At 35.1% G+C, this 13,821-nt stretch overlaps 1 protein-coding gene across 5 annotated transcripts in view; it reads left to right on the top strand.

The window, feature by feature from the left end:
- TCEA1 (transcription elongation factor A1) overlaps positions 1–13,821 on the top strand; it is a 32,490-nt gene that overhangs the window by 13,754 nt on the left and 4,915 nt on the right. For all 5 annotated transcript variants that reach the window (XM_036338225.1, XM_036338223.1, XM_036338226.1 and 2 more), the window contains 5 exons: positions 2,130–2,217; positions 5,137–5,282; positions 6,409–6,465; positions 7,893–8,047; positions 10,615–10,761. In XM_036338225.1, the coding sequence (XP_036194118.1) occupies positions 2,130–2,217; positions 5,137–5,282; positions 6,409–6,465; positions 7,893–8,047; positions 10,615–10,761 (593 nt within the window). The remainder of the gene's footprint in view (positions 1–2,129; positions 2,218–5,136; positions 5,283–6,408; positions 6,466–7,892; positions 8,048–10,614; positions 10,762–13,821) is intronic.

The raw sequence follows: 13,821 nt of genomic DNA, 5'->3' as shown, positions 1-13,821 counted from the left end.
TTCCAGGACTGAGGTTCCATTGTATCTATATTGTATTTTTAATGAAAAAAATTTTTGTATTTTTTAAAATCATAACTCATTTTTATTGGTTTCCAAATAATCAATCCATTGTGTGACTATACAACAATTTAATCTCTTCCCTATTAGATTTGTTGTTTTTAACTTCATGGCTATTATAAATAATGTCTTGAATATCTTTCTGACTAAAGCTTTTTCTTTAGGATGTTATTAGATTTCTAGAAGGTTTACTGCTGCTGTTACTCGGTTGCACAGTTTTGAATACTTAAGATGTGCCAAGTGTTGATCTTTATTAGTGCATTGAATCCTCCCAACAATCGAGTGTGCTAGGTGCTATTATAATTCTCATTTTGTGATGAGGAAATTGAGGCACTGAGAGATTGAGCACTTTATGCACAGTTGGATTGGGTCCAGTAGGCAGATCTGTTCACAGAAAGTCTGAGTCCAGAGCTGGAGCACGTCCCTGCGGCTGTGCTGCATTACCCACAGCACTATTCAGATAATGGGCATGTTTTTAAGGCTGTTCACACTTACTGCTCTGCTTTCTGATTTCTGTGCTAATTTATACTGTGCTGGAGCAGTTTGCACGATCAGTTTTATTGCTCTTCTGAGAGCTTTGGATCCTTGGTAGATAGTATTGCATTGTTATAACACCTTTCAAATGCTTTCTACACTATTATTAATTTTTTTAATCCTCACCTGAGGATATTTTTTCTCATTGATTTTTTTTTTTGAGAGACTGGGAGGGAGCAGAGAGGGAAGGGAAAGAGAGAGAGAAACATCCATGTGAAAGAGACACATTGATCGGTTGCTTCCTGCATGTGCCCCAACTGGCCAGGAGTTAATCCTGCAACCCAGGTATGTGCTCTTGACTGGAATTCGCGGGCCAGTGCTCTAACCATTGCGCAACCCGCCAGGGATCTAACCTTTTACTTTTGAAATATTTCTTAATCTTTGCTGTATTCTTTAATGTCATTATTGATCTTTGTTTTCTTCTTCATAACACTAGAGCATCTTTATGTTTGGGGGTTTTCTAGGTGAATTTTAGAGAATAACGGGGCAATAAAATGAGTATGTGAAAACTAAAGCATACACTTAGCATAGGGTATTTGAATTATACTTCAGGTTTGGTAACCCTAACCTTTACGAGATAAATTATAGAATTGAGATTTGGACCAAACTCTTTCAGTTACTCATCCAGAATAGCTATTAGAATCATCTGAGGAACTTTAAAATTTTGATGCTCATGCCTCACTGCCAGAGATTTGGGTTGAATGGCTCGGGATGGGAGGATGATGAGGATATGCTTAAAGGTTGCCTCGGTGGTGCTAATATACAGTCAAATGTATGTTCTTCTGTATTCTCTACAGAGATGTGGAGAATTGAATTATTTGTGTATCTCTTATTACTTAGGTAGAGATAAAAAATTATTCAGTAGATCCAAACATTTTCTGAACCCAGCTTTGAGGCTCTTTTGGTTGATTTAAACATGAGTGTTTCTTTTCAGTGCTTAAATATTGCATTGGCCCAATCTATTTTATGTGCTTTATTTCCCAGTTGTAATTGTTCACCTCCTTAAGTCTTAAAGCCTGAGCACTCCGTATTACCTTACATATTACTTAAGATTGAGGAAGTGCTGGGTAGGCTTTACTAATCATGAAGGACTTTCTGTGAAAATGTTTTTGTTACTACCCCTGAAAAATTTATTCATATTTTGGGTACCACCTTAACTGTTTTGCCTTCATGAAAAATTATTAAAACAATATTGCTATATATTCTTTGTGCTGTCATTGTTATGACAGTGCTGCTATTTTTTTTCATATTCTTTCCTCCCCTTTGTCTGTATACTTTTCCTCTCTTTTAGGGTCCATTGGCATACAAATATATGGTTTCCACTAAATTGAGTTTATTTGGGAATGCTGACAAGCATTCATTATAACAAATACTCAAGTACATATTATAAAGAATAGCTTAAGTAAATTTTATTTACTTGTTGAAAACTTAGGATTTTAGTTTTTTTGTTTCATAAATAGCCTGATAACATGTAGTAGTTCAGTTTTGTTTTGTTTTTTAACAAATGCTAACAACTTAAGGATTTCATAATTTTTTAGATGGACCATCAACTGATAAAGATCCTGAAGAAAAGAAAAAAGATACCACAATTACATCACAGAATAGTCCTGAAGCAAGAGAAGAAAGGTATTTTGTTACATGAGAATTCATTTATGTTGAAAGTCATAGTTTTACTTGACCGTACCACCTCCTTGGTCTTATGGCCCCGTATCTGTACTCTTTTGTTTTTTAATCTATTGGAATTAGCCAAATATTTTTAGGTTTCTTAGAAAATTTCTTGGAAATTTAAAGAGAGAAGATCCTACATAACTAGAAGAAATTATTTACATTGTACTCAACAAGTTTAATTGAATGGAATCTCTAGGGTAGTACTACTAGAATTGGCAATGAAGGTACTGATGAGGGATTCAAATGGTTTCGTCCTCTATTTACCACATTCCTGTTTCAGATTTTTAAATTTTTTGTTCTTGGATCTAATTTTCCTTTTTATGATTTTATTTCTCTTTCCAGTTTAGCTATTTGTCATAAGAATTGAAAATGTGAAGTTCAGTAATGAAGGATTCATATTGTTTTGCAGATCTTAGGAGCCCTTTGCATTTATTCTTTCTTCTCAGAGATAATGAACTGTGACATCCAACACATTGATGTAAAACGTGATATGCCTAGTAGATTAAAAACAGTTCCTCTGTTCTTGGAAAGCTTGTACTTAGTTCCACACCTGACATTGATTTTTAGGCATTGGTTCTCAAAGTGTGATCCCTGTAAGAGCAGGGGACCTGGCAACTTTAGCAAAGCAAATTCTTGGGCATTACCCTAGACCAGTGACGGCGAACCTATGACACGTGTGTCAGAGGTGACAGGCGAACTCATTTTTTTGGTTGATCTTTCTTTGTTAAATGGCATTTAAATATATAAAATAAATATCAGAAATATAAGTCTTTGTTTTACTATGGTTGCAAATATCAAAAAATTTCTATATGTGACACGGCACCAGAGTTAAGTTAGGGTTTTTCAAAATGCTGACACACCGAGCTCAAAAGGTTCACCATCACTGCCCTAGAACTACTGAATTGCAAATTCTGGAAGTGGAACCTAGAAATATGGGTGGGTTTTTTGTGTGTCTTTTTACATATATTTTTATTGATTTCAAAGAGGAAGGGAGAGGGAGAGAAAGATAGAAACATCAATGATGAGAAAGAATCATTGATCAGTTGCCTCCTACACGCACCCTACTGGGGAGGGAGCCTGCAACCTGAGTATGTGCCCTGACTGGGAATTGAACCCATGACTTCCTGGTTCAACCACTGAGCAACGCCAGCCGCGCTAGAAATATATTTTTAACAAACCTTTCAAATGATTCTGATGCACTCAAATTTCAGGCTACCTTTTTAACTTCATTTATCTCTCAGTATTTTCCCAAAATTGATAATGTACTTATTTTTTTTAGTAGCCAAGAAAAATATATACCATACACTGTTATTTTACATATTAATACTACTTAAACTTGATAATAAAAGAGGTAAGCTAAAGGCAGGGTTAAACACCAGTTGTGAATAAAACTTATTTGTTTTTCTAATTGTTTTGAGATAATTTTAAACTTTTTGAAAATTGTAAGAGTAATATTGAGAACTGCTAATTGTCCCAATATTTACATGCATATGATACACAAACACACACACACACAAACTGGTGTTATTTTAAATAAAATAAGTCATTTTTAGGCATATGCTCTTTATGCCCCTAAATGCTAGCTACAGCAATGTGTATTTTCTAAGATCAGGGACATTTTCTCACATATAACCACAATAAAGCTATATATATTACAGAAATTAACATTGATACCTTTTTCTAATCCAAATACCTTATTCATATTTCAACAATGTCTTTTATTGCAAGGGAAAAAGGTTTTCCAAAATACCATTCAGGATCACACTTTGCATTTAGTTATCATATCTCTTTAGTTTTCTTTATCTGGAGTGATTCTCAGTGTGTCGTTGTCTTTCATGACCTTTATATTTTTTAAAAGTACAGGCCATAATTTATGAATTTTTTAACATATGCTTCCAGTTGTCTAATTTGGTGACATTCAGAATCACCGATTTAATGCCTTGAATATAAAATAAAAATGTACAGACAAACCTTGGTTCTTGAATGTCTCCCATTGTGAATAGTTTGGTTCTTGAACAAGTTGTTCACAGGAAAATGTCTAAACAGCTAAATGTAGAATATACACAAAATGGCCTTTTTGCCCACAGTGATCTTGTGAAGTTTGAAAACGTTTTGGAGAGAAGGCAAGGAGGTATCTGCTTGCAATAGAGAAGGGAGTTAGATCTATGGAGGGTGAATAATTTAGTCTTTAGAAAGGTTTATGGCAAATAATCTCTAATGTGATAAAAGTTAACTGAAACCAGTCAGAAAAGTATTTTGGTTAGAATCTAATATAAGTTAATCATAGCAGTTGAAATGATTAGGTTGTCTGGAAAATTATTAAACTGTCCTAATTAAGTGGTGATTCTGGGGAAAAATTAAGAGGCATTTTTATATTCTTGCAGCTTATTTCTCACTATACATGATTTTTATCCTGAAGGGGATGTTTTAAATGTAAAACTCATTGGTTATCTAATTGGAATAGGGTTTTTTAAACATCTCTCCCCCTTTTTTTAAGTTGAGAGCTGTCATATTCCCTTCACCCCTTTCTTAATAAATAAGATCTTTGTTTTTCACTTACTGTATTGAACTATAATGTGTATTTTCTATATTAAAATATTGTTTAATTTTTAAAAGAATCAAGATCAAATGTTTAGTTGGTTAAAAAAAGACATGAGACTTCTCTTATCTTTACTAAAATTTTAACTTTTTAATCGATACGCAGGCAATTTTTTTTAATGCAAGAGTCACTATCTCATTTATTTAGGCAAAAACACTATTTTTAGAGAGTGATAATAATGATGTTAATTTGAGTTTTCCCTAATTTTTTTTATATTTGATATTTTTTGGTGTGTGTGTATTTTGTTTTTATTTATTATGTGTGTGTGTGTATTTTAGTAGCTCCAGTGGCAGTGTAAGCAGCAGAAAGGATGAGACGAATGCTCGAGATACTTACGTGTCATCATTTCCTCGGGCACCAAGCACTTCTGACTCTGTACGGTTAAAGTGTAGGGAGATGCTTGCTGCAGCTCTTCGAACAGGAGGTGAGTTTAGTATATGTTATTTCAGTGCTCAGTCCTTTGATCATCGCCACTACCAATGCCATGTGCACCTCCATATCTGTTTTACCAGCAGCATCCCATTGATAGCTGGCCACCGCTGCTCAGCTTAGCTTGGAGTAGTTGTTGTTATAGGGGTTGCTGAAGGCAGAGAGGTAGGTATAGACATACTGAGGCCTTTCCCTATCACTTTGTAATTCCAAGAAATGGATTCCTTCTAATGTATGGATGTTTCCTGATTCATAGTAATTGAAACTTTACTTTACAAATATTTTCCCCCCACATTTTAGTCAGCAGACTATTTTCTCCCCCCACCCCCACCCCATAGACAGTTAGTGATACTGTATTTTGGTGACATTGTTAAATGTTAGTATGACATATAGTATATAAGTTTTGAATTCATAATTTTTTCTACTTTTTTAAAGTAAATTAATATTGATATATATATATGAGAGCTCTAATTTAATTTAGTTTGAAGATATTTTTATTATGTAAAAATTTGGCTTTAAAATGTCATATACAAGAATATTTACTTATCATCTTAAAGAAATTCTTTTTTTTCTATTATACTGAGCCATAGTTAGTATGACCTACTTTTCTCCTTACTCTGCCCTTTCTACATTGATTCCCTTATTATCTTTTTTATATTTTTTCTTTTTTCTTCCTACTTTCTTTATATTTCCTCCTATTCTTTTTAATATTTGCATAGGATTCTTCTGAGTGTGAACATATATGTGCGTGGCAGATTAAATGAATGGCTTCTTTGCATTGAAGCCTGAATCACAGGACATGAGACAGTTCTTTCTATAACTTTTTCTACTCTTTGCTGGAGCCAGCCAGACTGTAATGGAGTTATGAAATGGGGAATTACCTTCTAGATCACTTCCCTACTCCTGTGGGATAAGGAGCATGGTGGACATTAGGTGAATCCAGAGGAGTCGTCTAGTAGATAGTAAAGAGACCAGATCCTAATGACACTGAGCTAAAAGGATTCTTTATAGATGGCAAATGGGGTTGAAGAAATAGGAGTGCAGTTTAATTTACTCTGTATTGATTTTTTAAGAATATGTTACAGTCACTTATTCTTGATAATTCTTTGTGTCTTTTTTAGATGACTACATTGCTATTGGAGCTGATGAAGAAGAATTAGGATCTCAAATTGAGGAAGATATCCTTTGTGGCTATATGCATAATTGTTTAATCTGTTAGATTAATTATAAATTTTTCTTTCTATATAACATTTTCTATTTTTATTTTACTTGTGTTCTTCAGTTTCTATCTTGATTGTATTGTTCTGATCGCAAAGGTGAGGGTCATCCATGTCCTTTTTATCCTTTTTGTTTTCCTGTCATTTAAAAGTAAAGCACATAGCATTGATAGCATTTTTATTTTTCTGCCATGCAAATGAGAATGTACCGTCTCCATTGAAGCTGTGCAAAAGGGCATGGAAACCACACACTACCTGTGTGAAGTGGGGTTTCACATTTTGGGGGAACTCAGCAAAGCACACACAGTCTCCTGAGCTCACTTTCCCATGGAAAGGGCTCTGGGAGAGGAGCTTTCCATGTAAGTGCGGGAGCAGGGGACATCTAGGTACAGTGTGGTGGAAGTAGCCTCGCTAGAAAGGGACCTCCTCAAGCTCAGCCTCTGCTGTGGCCTAGTCTTTCTTTTTTTAAATCCTCACCCGAGGATTTTCCATTGATTTTTAGAGAGAGTGGAAGGGGGGAGAGAGAAACATCATCGTGAGAGTGGCACATTGATTGATTGCCTCCTGCACACAGGATCGAGCCTGCAACCGAGGCACGTGCCTTTGACCCGAATGAAACCCGGGACCCTTCAGTCCGCAGGCTGACGCTCTATCCTTTAAGCCAAATCGGGTAAGGCTTGTGGCCTATTCCTTTTCAGAAGAATCTGCTGACCTAGCTTTTTGCTAAGCGGGGGAAGGAAATGAACCTTCAGGGCCACCATGAATGGTCTCTTATATGGTCCTCAAGAGAACTGTAGTGCTTAAGACTTTTAGGATCCTTGGTAGAATTCATATTTGGGCAAGTTAAAACTTGTATAAGTTCAAGCTCTTTTTCTAAGGTTGAGTACTTGAGTTTCTTTTTGAAACAATTTCAATTTGTGTGCTTGTGGCAATAAACATTAAGAAGAAGGCATTCCTCATTCATAGCCTAAAGGTATAATCACTATTATTTGTCAGTTACGAATCAAGGAATCTGGTAGAAACAGCCTTTTTTTAAAAATATATTTTATTGATTTTTTACAGAGAGGAAGGGAAAGGGACAGAGAGTTAGAAACATCGATGAGAGAGAAACATGGATCAGCTGCCTCCTGCACACCCCCCACTGGGGATGTGCCCGCAACCAAGGTACATGCCCTTGACCGGAATCGAACCCAGGACCCTTGAGTCCACAGGCTGACGCTCTATCCACTGAGCCAAACCGGCTAGGGCGAAACAGCCTTTTTATTAACCTAAATATAAATTGAAACAGACTTTTGTAAACTGCTTAAAAATTTCAGAAATTTTGGCAAAAATAGGAAAAATTAATTTTACATTTGTAAGTTAACCTTTTTTTCTTTAACGGTCTATACCTATATATCAAGAAATAAGGAATACAGACATGAAATACAAAAACAGAGTACGAAGTAGAATATCCAATCTTAAGGATGCAAAGAATCCAAATTTAAGGAAAAATGTGCTGTGTGGCAATATCTCTCCTGACTTATTTGCTAGAATGACGGCAGAGGTGAGTATATCTGTGTATAATGTTTCCATGATGTCAAGTGTAAAGTCTGTTTAATCATAAAGTGCTACATGAATACTACCTGTACAATAAATCATCATTAGCTATTCTGATGAACTTATTTATACAATATATTAGACAAATACTTAAGGACATTGAATCTCTTGGCATCAATACTTTATCCCTTCCATAACTGTACCATGATTTTGCCTTAAATTATTGTCTGAAGACAAAGTGTTATAATTTATTATGGATTCATGTGGAATTGAAAGTTGAATTTCTAATTGCAAACAGACTTTGAAATCACTAAGTTCTTTCTATGGTAAGCCCTACAAAATTGGTGACATCTTATTGACTTTTCTTTAAATTTCTATAGAGAATGATGGGAAAAATGAAATTCGTAGTTGGCTATTTATAGACATAGTTATTCATAGATAAAAACTGTGGTGTTTCTATAATCTCATTATTAAGCATCCAAGAGTATGAATTTTTTTCTATATAGCTAATAAAAATTGCTATATATTTTAAGTGTATTAAAAAACACTCATTAAAAGTTATTTTAAACTTTCACAAAATAGAGAACATAGTGTAATGAAATCCCATATATCTTTCATCCAGGCTTCAAGTATTTTCAAGAATTTGCATCCTTTTCATCTATCCTTTTTTTTAATGTTCTTTTACCTCTATATATTTGAGAGGTATCTTTAAAAATATGATATTTTTCTTACATAATGTCATCACCACTTCCAACAAAGCTATTGCTAATTCTTTGGTATTACCTAATACCTAGTTCATATCCTATTTTTTCTGTATTAGGATCCAAAGTCTGCACATTACCTTTAGTTTATGATTGTGTGTGTGTGTGTGTATATCTAAAACAATTTCTTCTACCCCTGCCCCTGCTTTTTTCTTCATGGCATTTACCTTTTGAAAAAGCCAGTTTATTTCTTCTGTATCCCATAATATGAATTTTCTGTTCTTCCTCATGAAGTTATTTAACTTTTCTGTCACACTTTTTGTTAAACAGGAAGCTACTTCTGTAGGCTTGACTATAAGTGGTGCTTTTTACTTCATATTGTTTCACATCAGGAGACACAATTTCTCGTTGCTCTGCTCTTAGCATTCTGAGATTCATCAATGAGTTTGGGTACTAACAGCCTGTTTCCTTCACTGTAAAGGTCTCCTTTGCCTTTTCATGTAATGCAGTGGTTCCCAACATGGGGCACACGCCCCACAGGGGGCAATTTGATTTTTAAGGGGGGCAATTCGAGAATGAGTTATTAACAGTGAATTTTTTGCATTTCTATGGTTCAAGGGCAGTGATGGTGAAACTTTTGAGCTCGGCATGTCAGCATTTTGAGAAACCCTAACTTAACTCTGGTGCCGTGTCACATATAGAAATTTTTTGATATTTGCAACCATAGTAAAACAAAGACTTATATTTCTGATATTTATTTTATATATTTAAATGCCATTTAACAAAGAAAAATCAACCAAAAAAATGAGTTCGCGTGTCACCTCTGACACGCGTGTCATAGGTTCGCCATCGCTGTTCTAGGGGCCTCATATACAGTATATAAATATAAATATAAATTGTGACATATTTATGCATTTCAGTTCTCTAGTATGTTTTGAAACTTTATTTGCTATTTTTTCATATCACTTCATATTATTATTATTTTAACAATTTCTTAGTGATTTCTTCCTCAGTACTTCAACTGTTCTTTTGTTCTTTTATTTTTCTCTTTCATGGACGCCATGTTCTTTGGAAGCTTGTGTAGACCAGGTTAATGGCCTTTTAAGCTTCTTCCACGTGAATAGGAGTTCACTTTTTGAATAATAAGAATTATATGCACCGGGGGCAGGTTTAAGGATTTTAGAGATGCTTAGGTGGGGCATGGCCAAAAGAAGTTTGGGAACCACTTATCTAATGTGTTATCATCCACTGATGATCCTTGCCTGAACTGGTTGATTTTATTAAGAATTGCAAAATAGTGATTTCTGTTGGCTAGATTTCTTTGATAAAGAAGCACTGTCCCTTATAAACTTGGGCTCGTCTCGGTTGGTTTGGGTAGGAAAGGCAGAGTAAATGTGCATGATTTTCCCTTTAGTTAACAGTTATCAGAGTGAGGAGTCGGTGTCCTAGTAACTGCCAGTGGGGGCTCTTGTTGCTGTTCTTACATGTGATTGTGTGCTCTCCTTTCTTAACTATCATAATGTTCTTGGGATTTTATCCAGTCGGGATTGGTTCTTTACAGTAATTTATTTTGATGGCTGGAGAAATTGTCCTGTCTTCGGCCAACGGGAGCACCTTCATTTTAGCTTCTCTGTCTATTTGACTTGAAAGTCTTAGGTAACTTCTGTGCGTTCTGGCACAAGAAGATGGCTTATCCTGGGCATTTCTAAGAAAGCAAACTCTGTAACATCTCTTTTGAGGGAAAATAGTAATTTTTCACTTTTAAAAGTTTAAAAGTTTGATTTTAGCTATTATTAAGCTAATTGATCATAAAAAGCATTCAAGATATATTAGAAGACACCTATAACTGAGTATTATGCCACCTTTCTAATAGGAAATGGCTAGTGATGAGCTCAAAGAGATGAGGAAAAACTTGACCAAAGAAGCCATCAGAGAGCATCAGATGGCCAAGACGGGCGGAACCCAGACTGACTTATTCACATGTGGCAAATGTAAAAAGAAGAATTGTACTTACACACAGGTTTGTGCTTGCTTATAGATTCTTATTTTTATATTAAGAATTCTTGCAATTTTTTTCAAAACAAGGAGTGATAATAATTATCAGTATACTTTGATATTTTTCAAGAGGTAATGTGATCTCTTAAGGGTAAGAATGCTTCCTTAATATTAACAGATTCCAATTAGTTGTAAGTAAGTTGATCTGTTTATACTTTCATGGAAATTGTTACTGTGAAAGCTATATCAATTAAGTAAAATTTATAAAATATTATAGAATTTAGTAAAATGGCCATGTTCTTTCTCTAAGGTTAATAAATAGTTGATTACCTGTGTTAGTTAGAATGTAAACAGGCTATCATTCTTTTTATTTGGTAGGCTCTTTTCCTCCTTCCTATATAATAAAAGGCCAATATGCAAATTGTCCCCTGGACCAGGAGTTCAACCAGGGGGCGGGGCAGGGCGGGGCTGGCCAACTGCCTGTGGCCCCTCCCCATGGCCGGGAGCCCCCCACCTGACCAGCCCCCCCCCCCCGCCCCCGAACCAGGGGCGGGGCCAGCCGGCCAACCTCCCACGTCCCCTCCCCCTGGCTGGGCCTGCCTGATTGGCCACGAATTCATGCACCGGGCCTCTAGTAATTTAAAGAATGTTCTTTATTCTCCCTTACATAGACTTTTAGTACTTTTAGCTAAAGTGGTTTCTAGATATTTAGTCATTTTTGCAACATGATCACTTTTATATTCATAAATGATATGATTAACTTTCCTTTTTGTTCTTTGTTGTGTTGTTCTTGAACAGCTAAAAAGAGCCATGCTACAGTTATTTCAGTTACATGTGCATATGTGAAAATGGTATTTTATCACTATCATTTAGTTTCATTTGCCAAATACGTTTTTGTGCTGTATCTATACTATGCTAACTCAGAATTTTTTTCCCTGAAGGAATAACTTACTGTTGTATTTCAGGTTAATGGAGATATTTAGGGAATTTAATATTCTGCTTGACAGAAAATTAAGCACTTAAAAAATAACATTACTAAACTCTGTATAAATTGTAGGAAGGAACCTTTACTTTAATATATATAAAAATACTATATTTGCAACATTAAAAATCCAAAAGGTACAAAAGATTAACATGAATAGAATGTTGTTGTTCCCTCCCCACCCCACCCCCCACCCCCAGGATGGCTAGTTTGTTAGGCTTTCTACATGTTTTATGTATATACTTGCAAACATAAATATGTTACTTTAGTGTTTTTATAAACACTTTGGTAGCATGTTTTATAAGCTTCTGCCTCTTTTTTATATTTTAAAGGTGTATAAAACTTTATTTTCAGATGTACGTTATTTAACCAATCCAGAGTTCTTAACCTTTTTGAAGTGTTTCATTTAGTCATAGTTGTACATCTGATATTTCAGTATTTTTATTTTGTAGAAGTATTACTACCGATAGTTACTAAAATATATCAGCATATGAAAGTGGTCTCATAAAATTCTAAGTTGAAATTGCTTTATTTTCTTTTATCAGTAAAAAATCTCAGCAATAAAAATTCTATCCTAAAAATGCCACATAGTAAAATTAAGTATAAATAGAAAGGTATTTAAAAGTTAAATCTTTGAAACTTATAAACAGCTATGATAAAAAAAAAAAACACATTGTGTCTTTTAACAGAAAGAACCTACTTTAGAGATGAAGTCAGTATGATTTTCTTAGAGTCAAAAAATCCTCTCTCGCCGAAGCCGGTTTGGCTCAGTGGATAGAGCGTCGGCCTGCGGACTGAGGGGTCCCGGGTTCGATTCCGGTCAAGGGCGTGTTCCTGGGTTGCGGGCATATCCCCAGTGGGAGATGTGCAGGAGGCAGCTGATCGATGTTTCTCTCTCATCGATGTTTCTAGCTCTCTGTCTCTCTCCCTTCCTCTCTGTGAAAAATCAATAAAATATATTAAAAAAAAAAATCCTCTCTTTAGATAGAAAATTTCCAAATTTGTTGGCAAAACAACCAACATAAAAGAGTTAAGTGTGACTCTTGGCTAACAAATACCCACCAGGAGATCAAAATTTTTTCCAGAGAGCAAAAGGTTCTTATATTAGCTTGTAGGGCCCTATGGAGCAATATTAAGTACTAGAGGCTCATTGCACGAAGAGATTCATGCAGTAGGCCTTCCTTCCCCTGGCTGCTGGCACTGGTTTTCCTCCAGCACTCGGGACCCAGGCCTTCGCTCCGACTGCTACAGAGAAGCCAAGCCTCTTCAGTCTTCAGTCATCTTCAGTCTTCGCTTGGCGCCTGCATATGCAAATTAACCACAATCTTTGTTGGGTTAATTTGCATACTAACTCCGATTGGCTGGTGGGTGTGGCAGAGTGACACCAATTTGCATGTTTCTCTTTTATTAGTGTAGATATGTAAAATATTCCAGAAGGATTTTTTAAACCATTTTTATCTGAAGGCCTTAAATAGGCAAAATGCTGCTGTTTTGAGACTGATTCTTTATCTTTGGGCTTTTGAGTTAAAAGTCATGTTTATAATTGGTTTCATGGAGCTTCTGATCTTTGAAGTGGTGATATACTGGGATTTTATCATACTAAAATTAAATATACCTATTCAAAATGCAGTATTGTTAGAATTTAAGTTCTTGCCTTGACCCATCTTCCTCTTCCCCATATAAACTAAAGAATAACTTTTAACTTTAATAATGCTTTGCCAAATTCATTTAGAAGTATATACTTTAAAAGAAATGATTCCTATTTTTGAAACCTTTAGTTCCAGTAACGTCGGAAGTCTCTAACCTTGTGTAGATAAAATCTTTAAAAAATCATATTGGCTTATTTATTTTTGCTGAGTTATCTCTTTAATTTTTAAATTAAAAAATTCAAAATTTTTAATTGTAAAAGAAACAACTTAAAAACTTACTATAAAGCTCCTCTTGCAAAACTGAACCTCTATACCCATTAAATAGCAACAACTTCTCTTCCCCTCTTCTTCCCAGCTCCTGGCAACCACCAGTTTCTGAATTTGACTATTTTAGGTAGTCAAAGGAATAAATGGAGTTACACAGTATCTGTATTTTTGCAACTGGCTTATTTCA

Source organism: Myotis myotis, unplaced genomic scaffold (assembly GCF_014108235.1).
Source record: "Myotis myotis isolate mMyoMyo1 unplaced genomic scaffold, mMyoMyo1.p scaffold_m19_p_16, whole genome shotgun sequence".
NCBI lineage: Eukaryota > Metazoa > Chordata > Mammalia > Chiroptera > Vespertilionidae > Myotis > Myotis myotis.
This window is presented reverse-complemented; position numbering and strand designations above follow the sequence as displayed.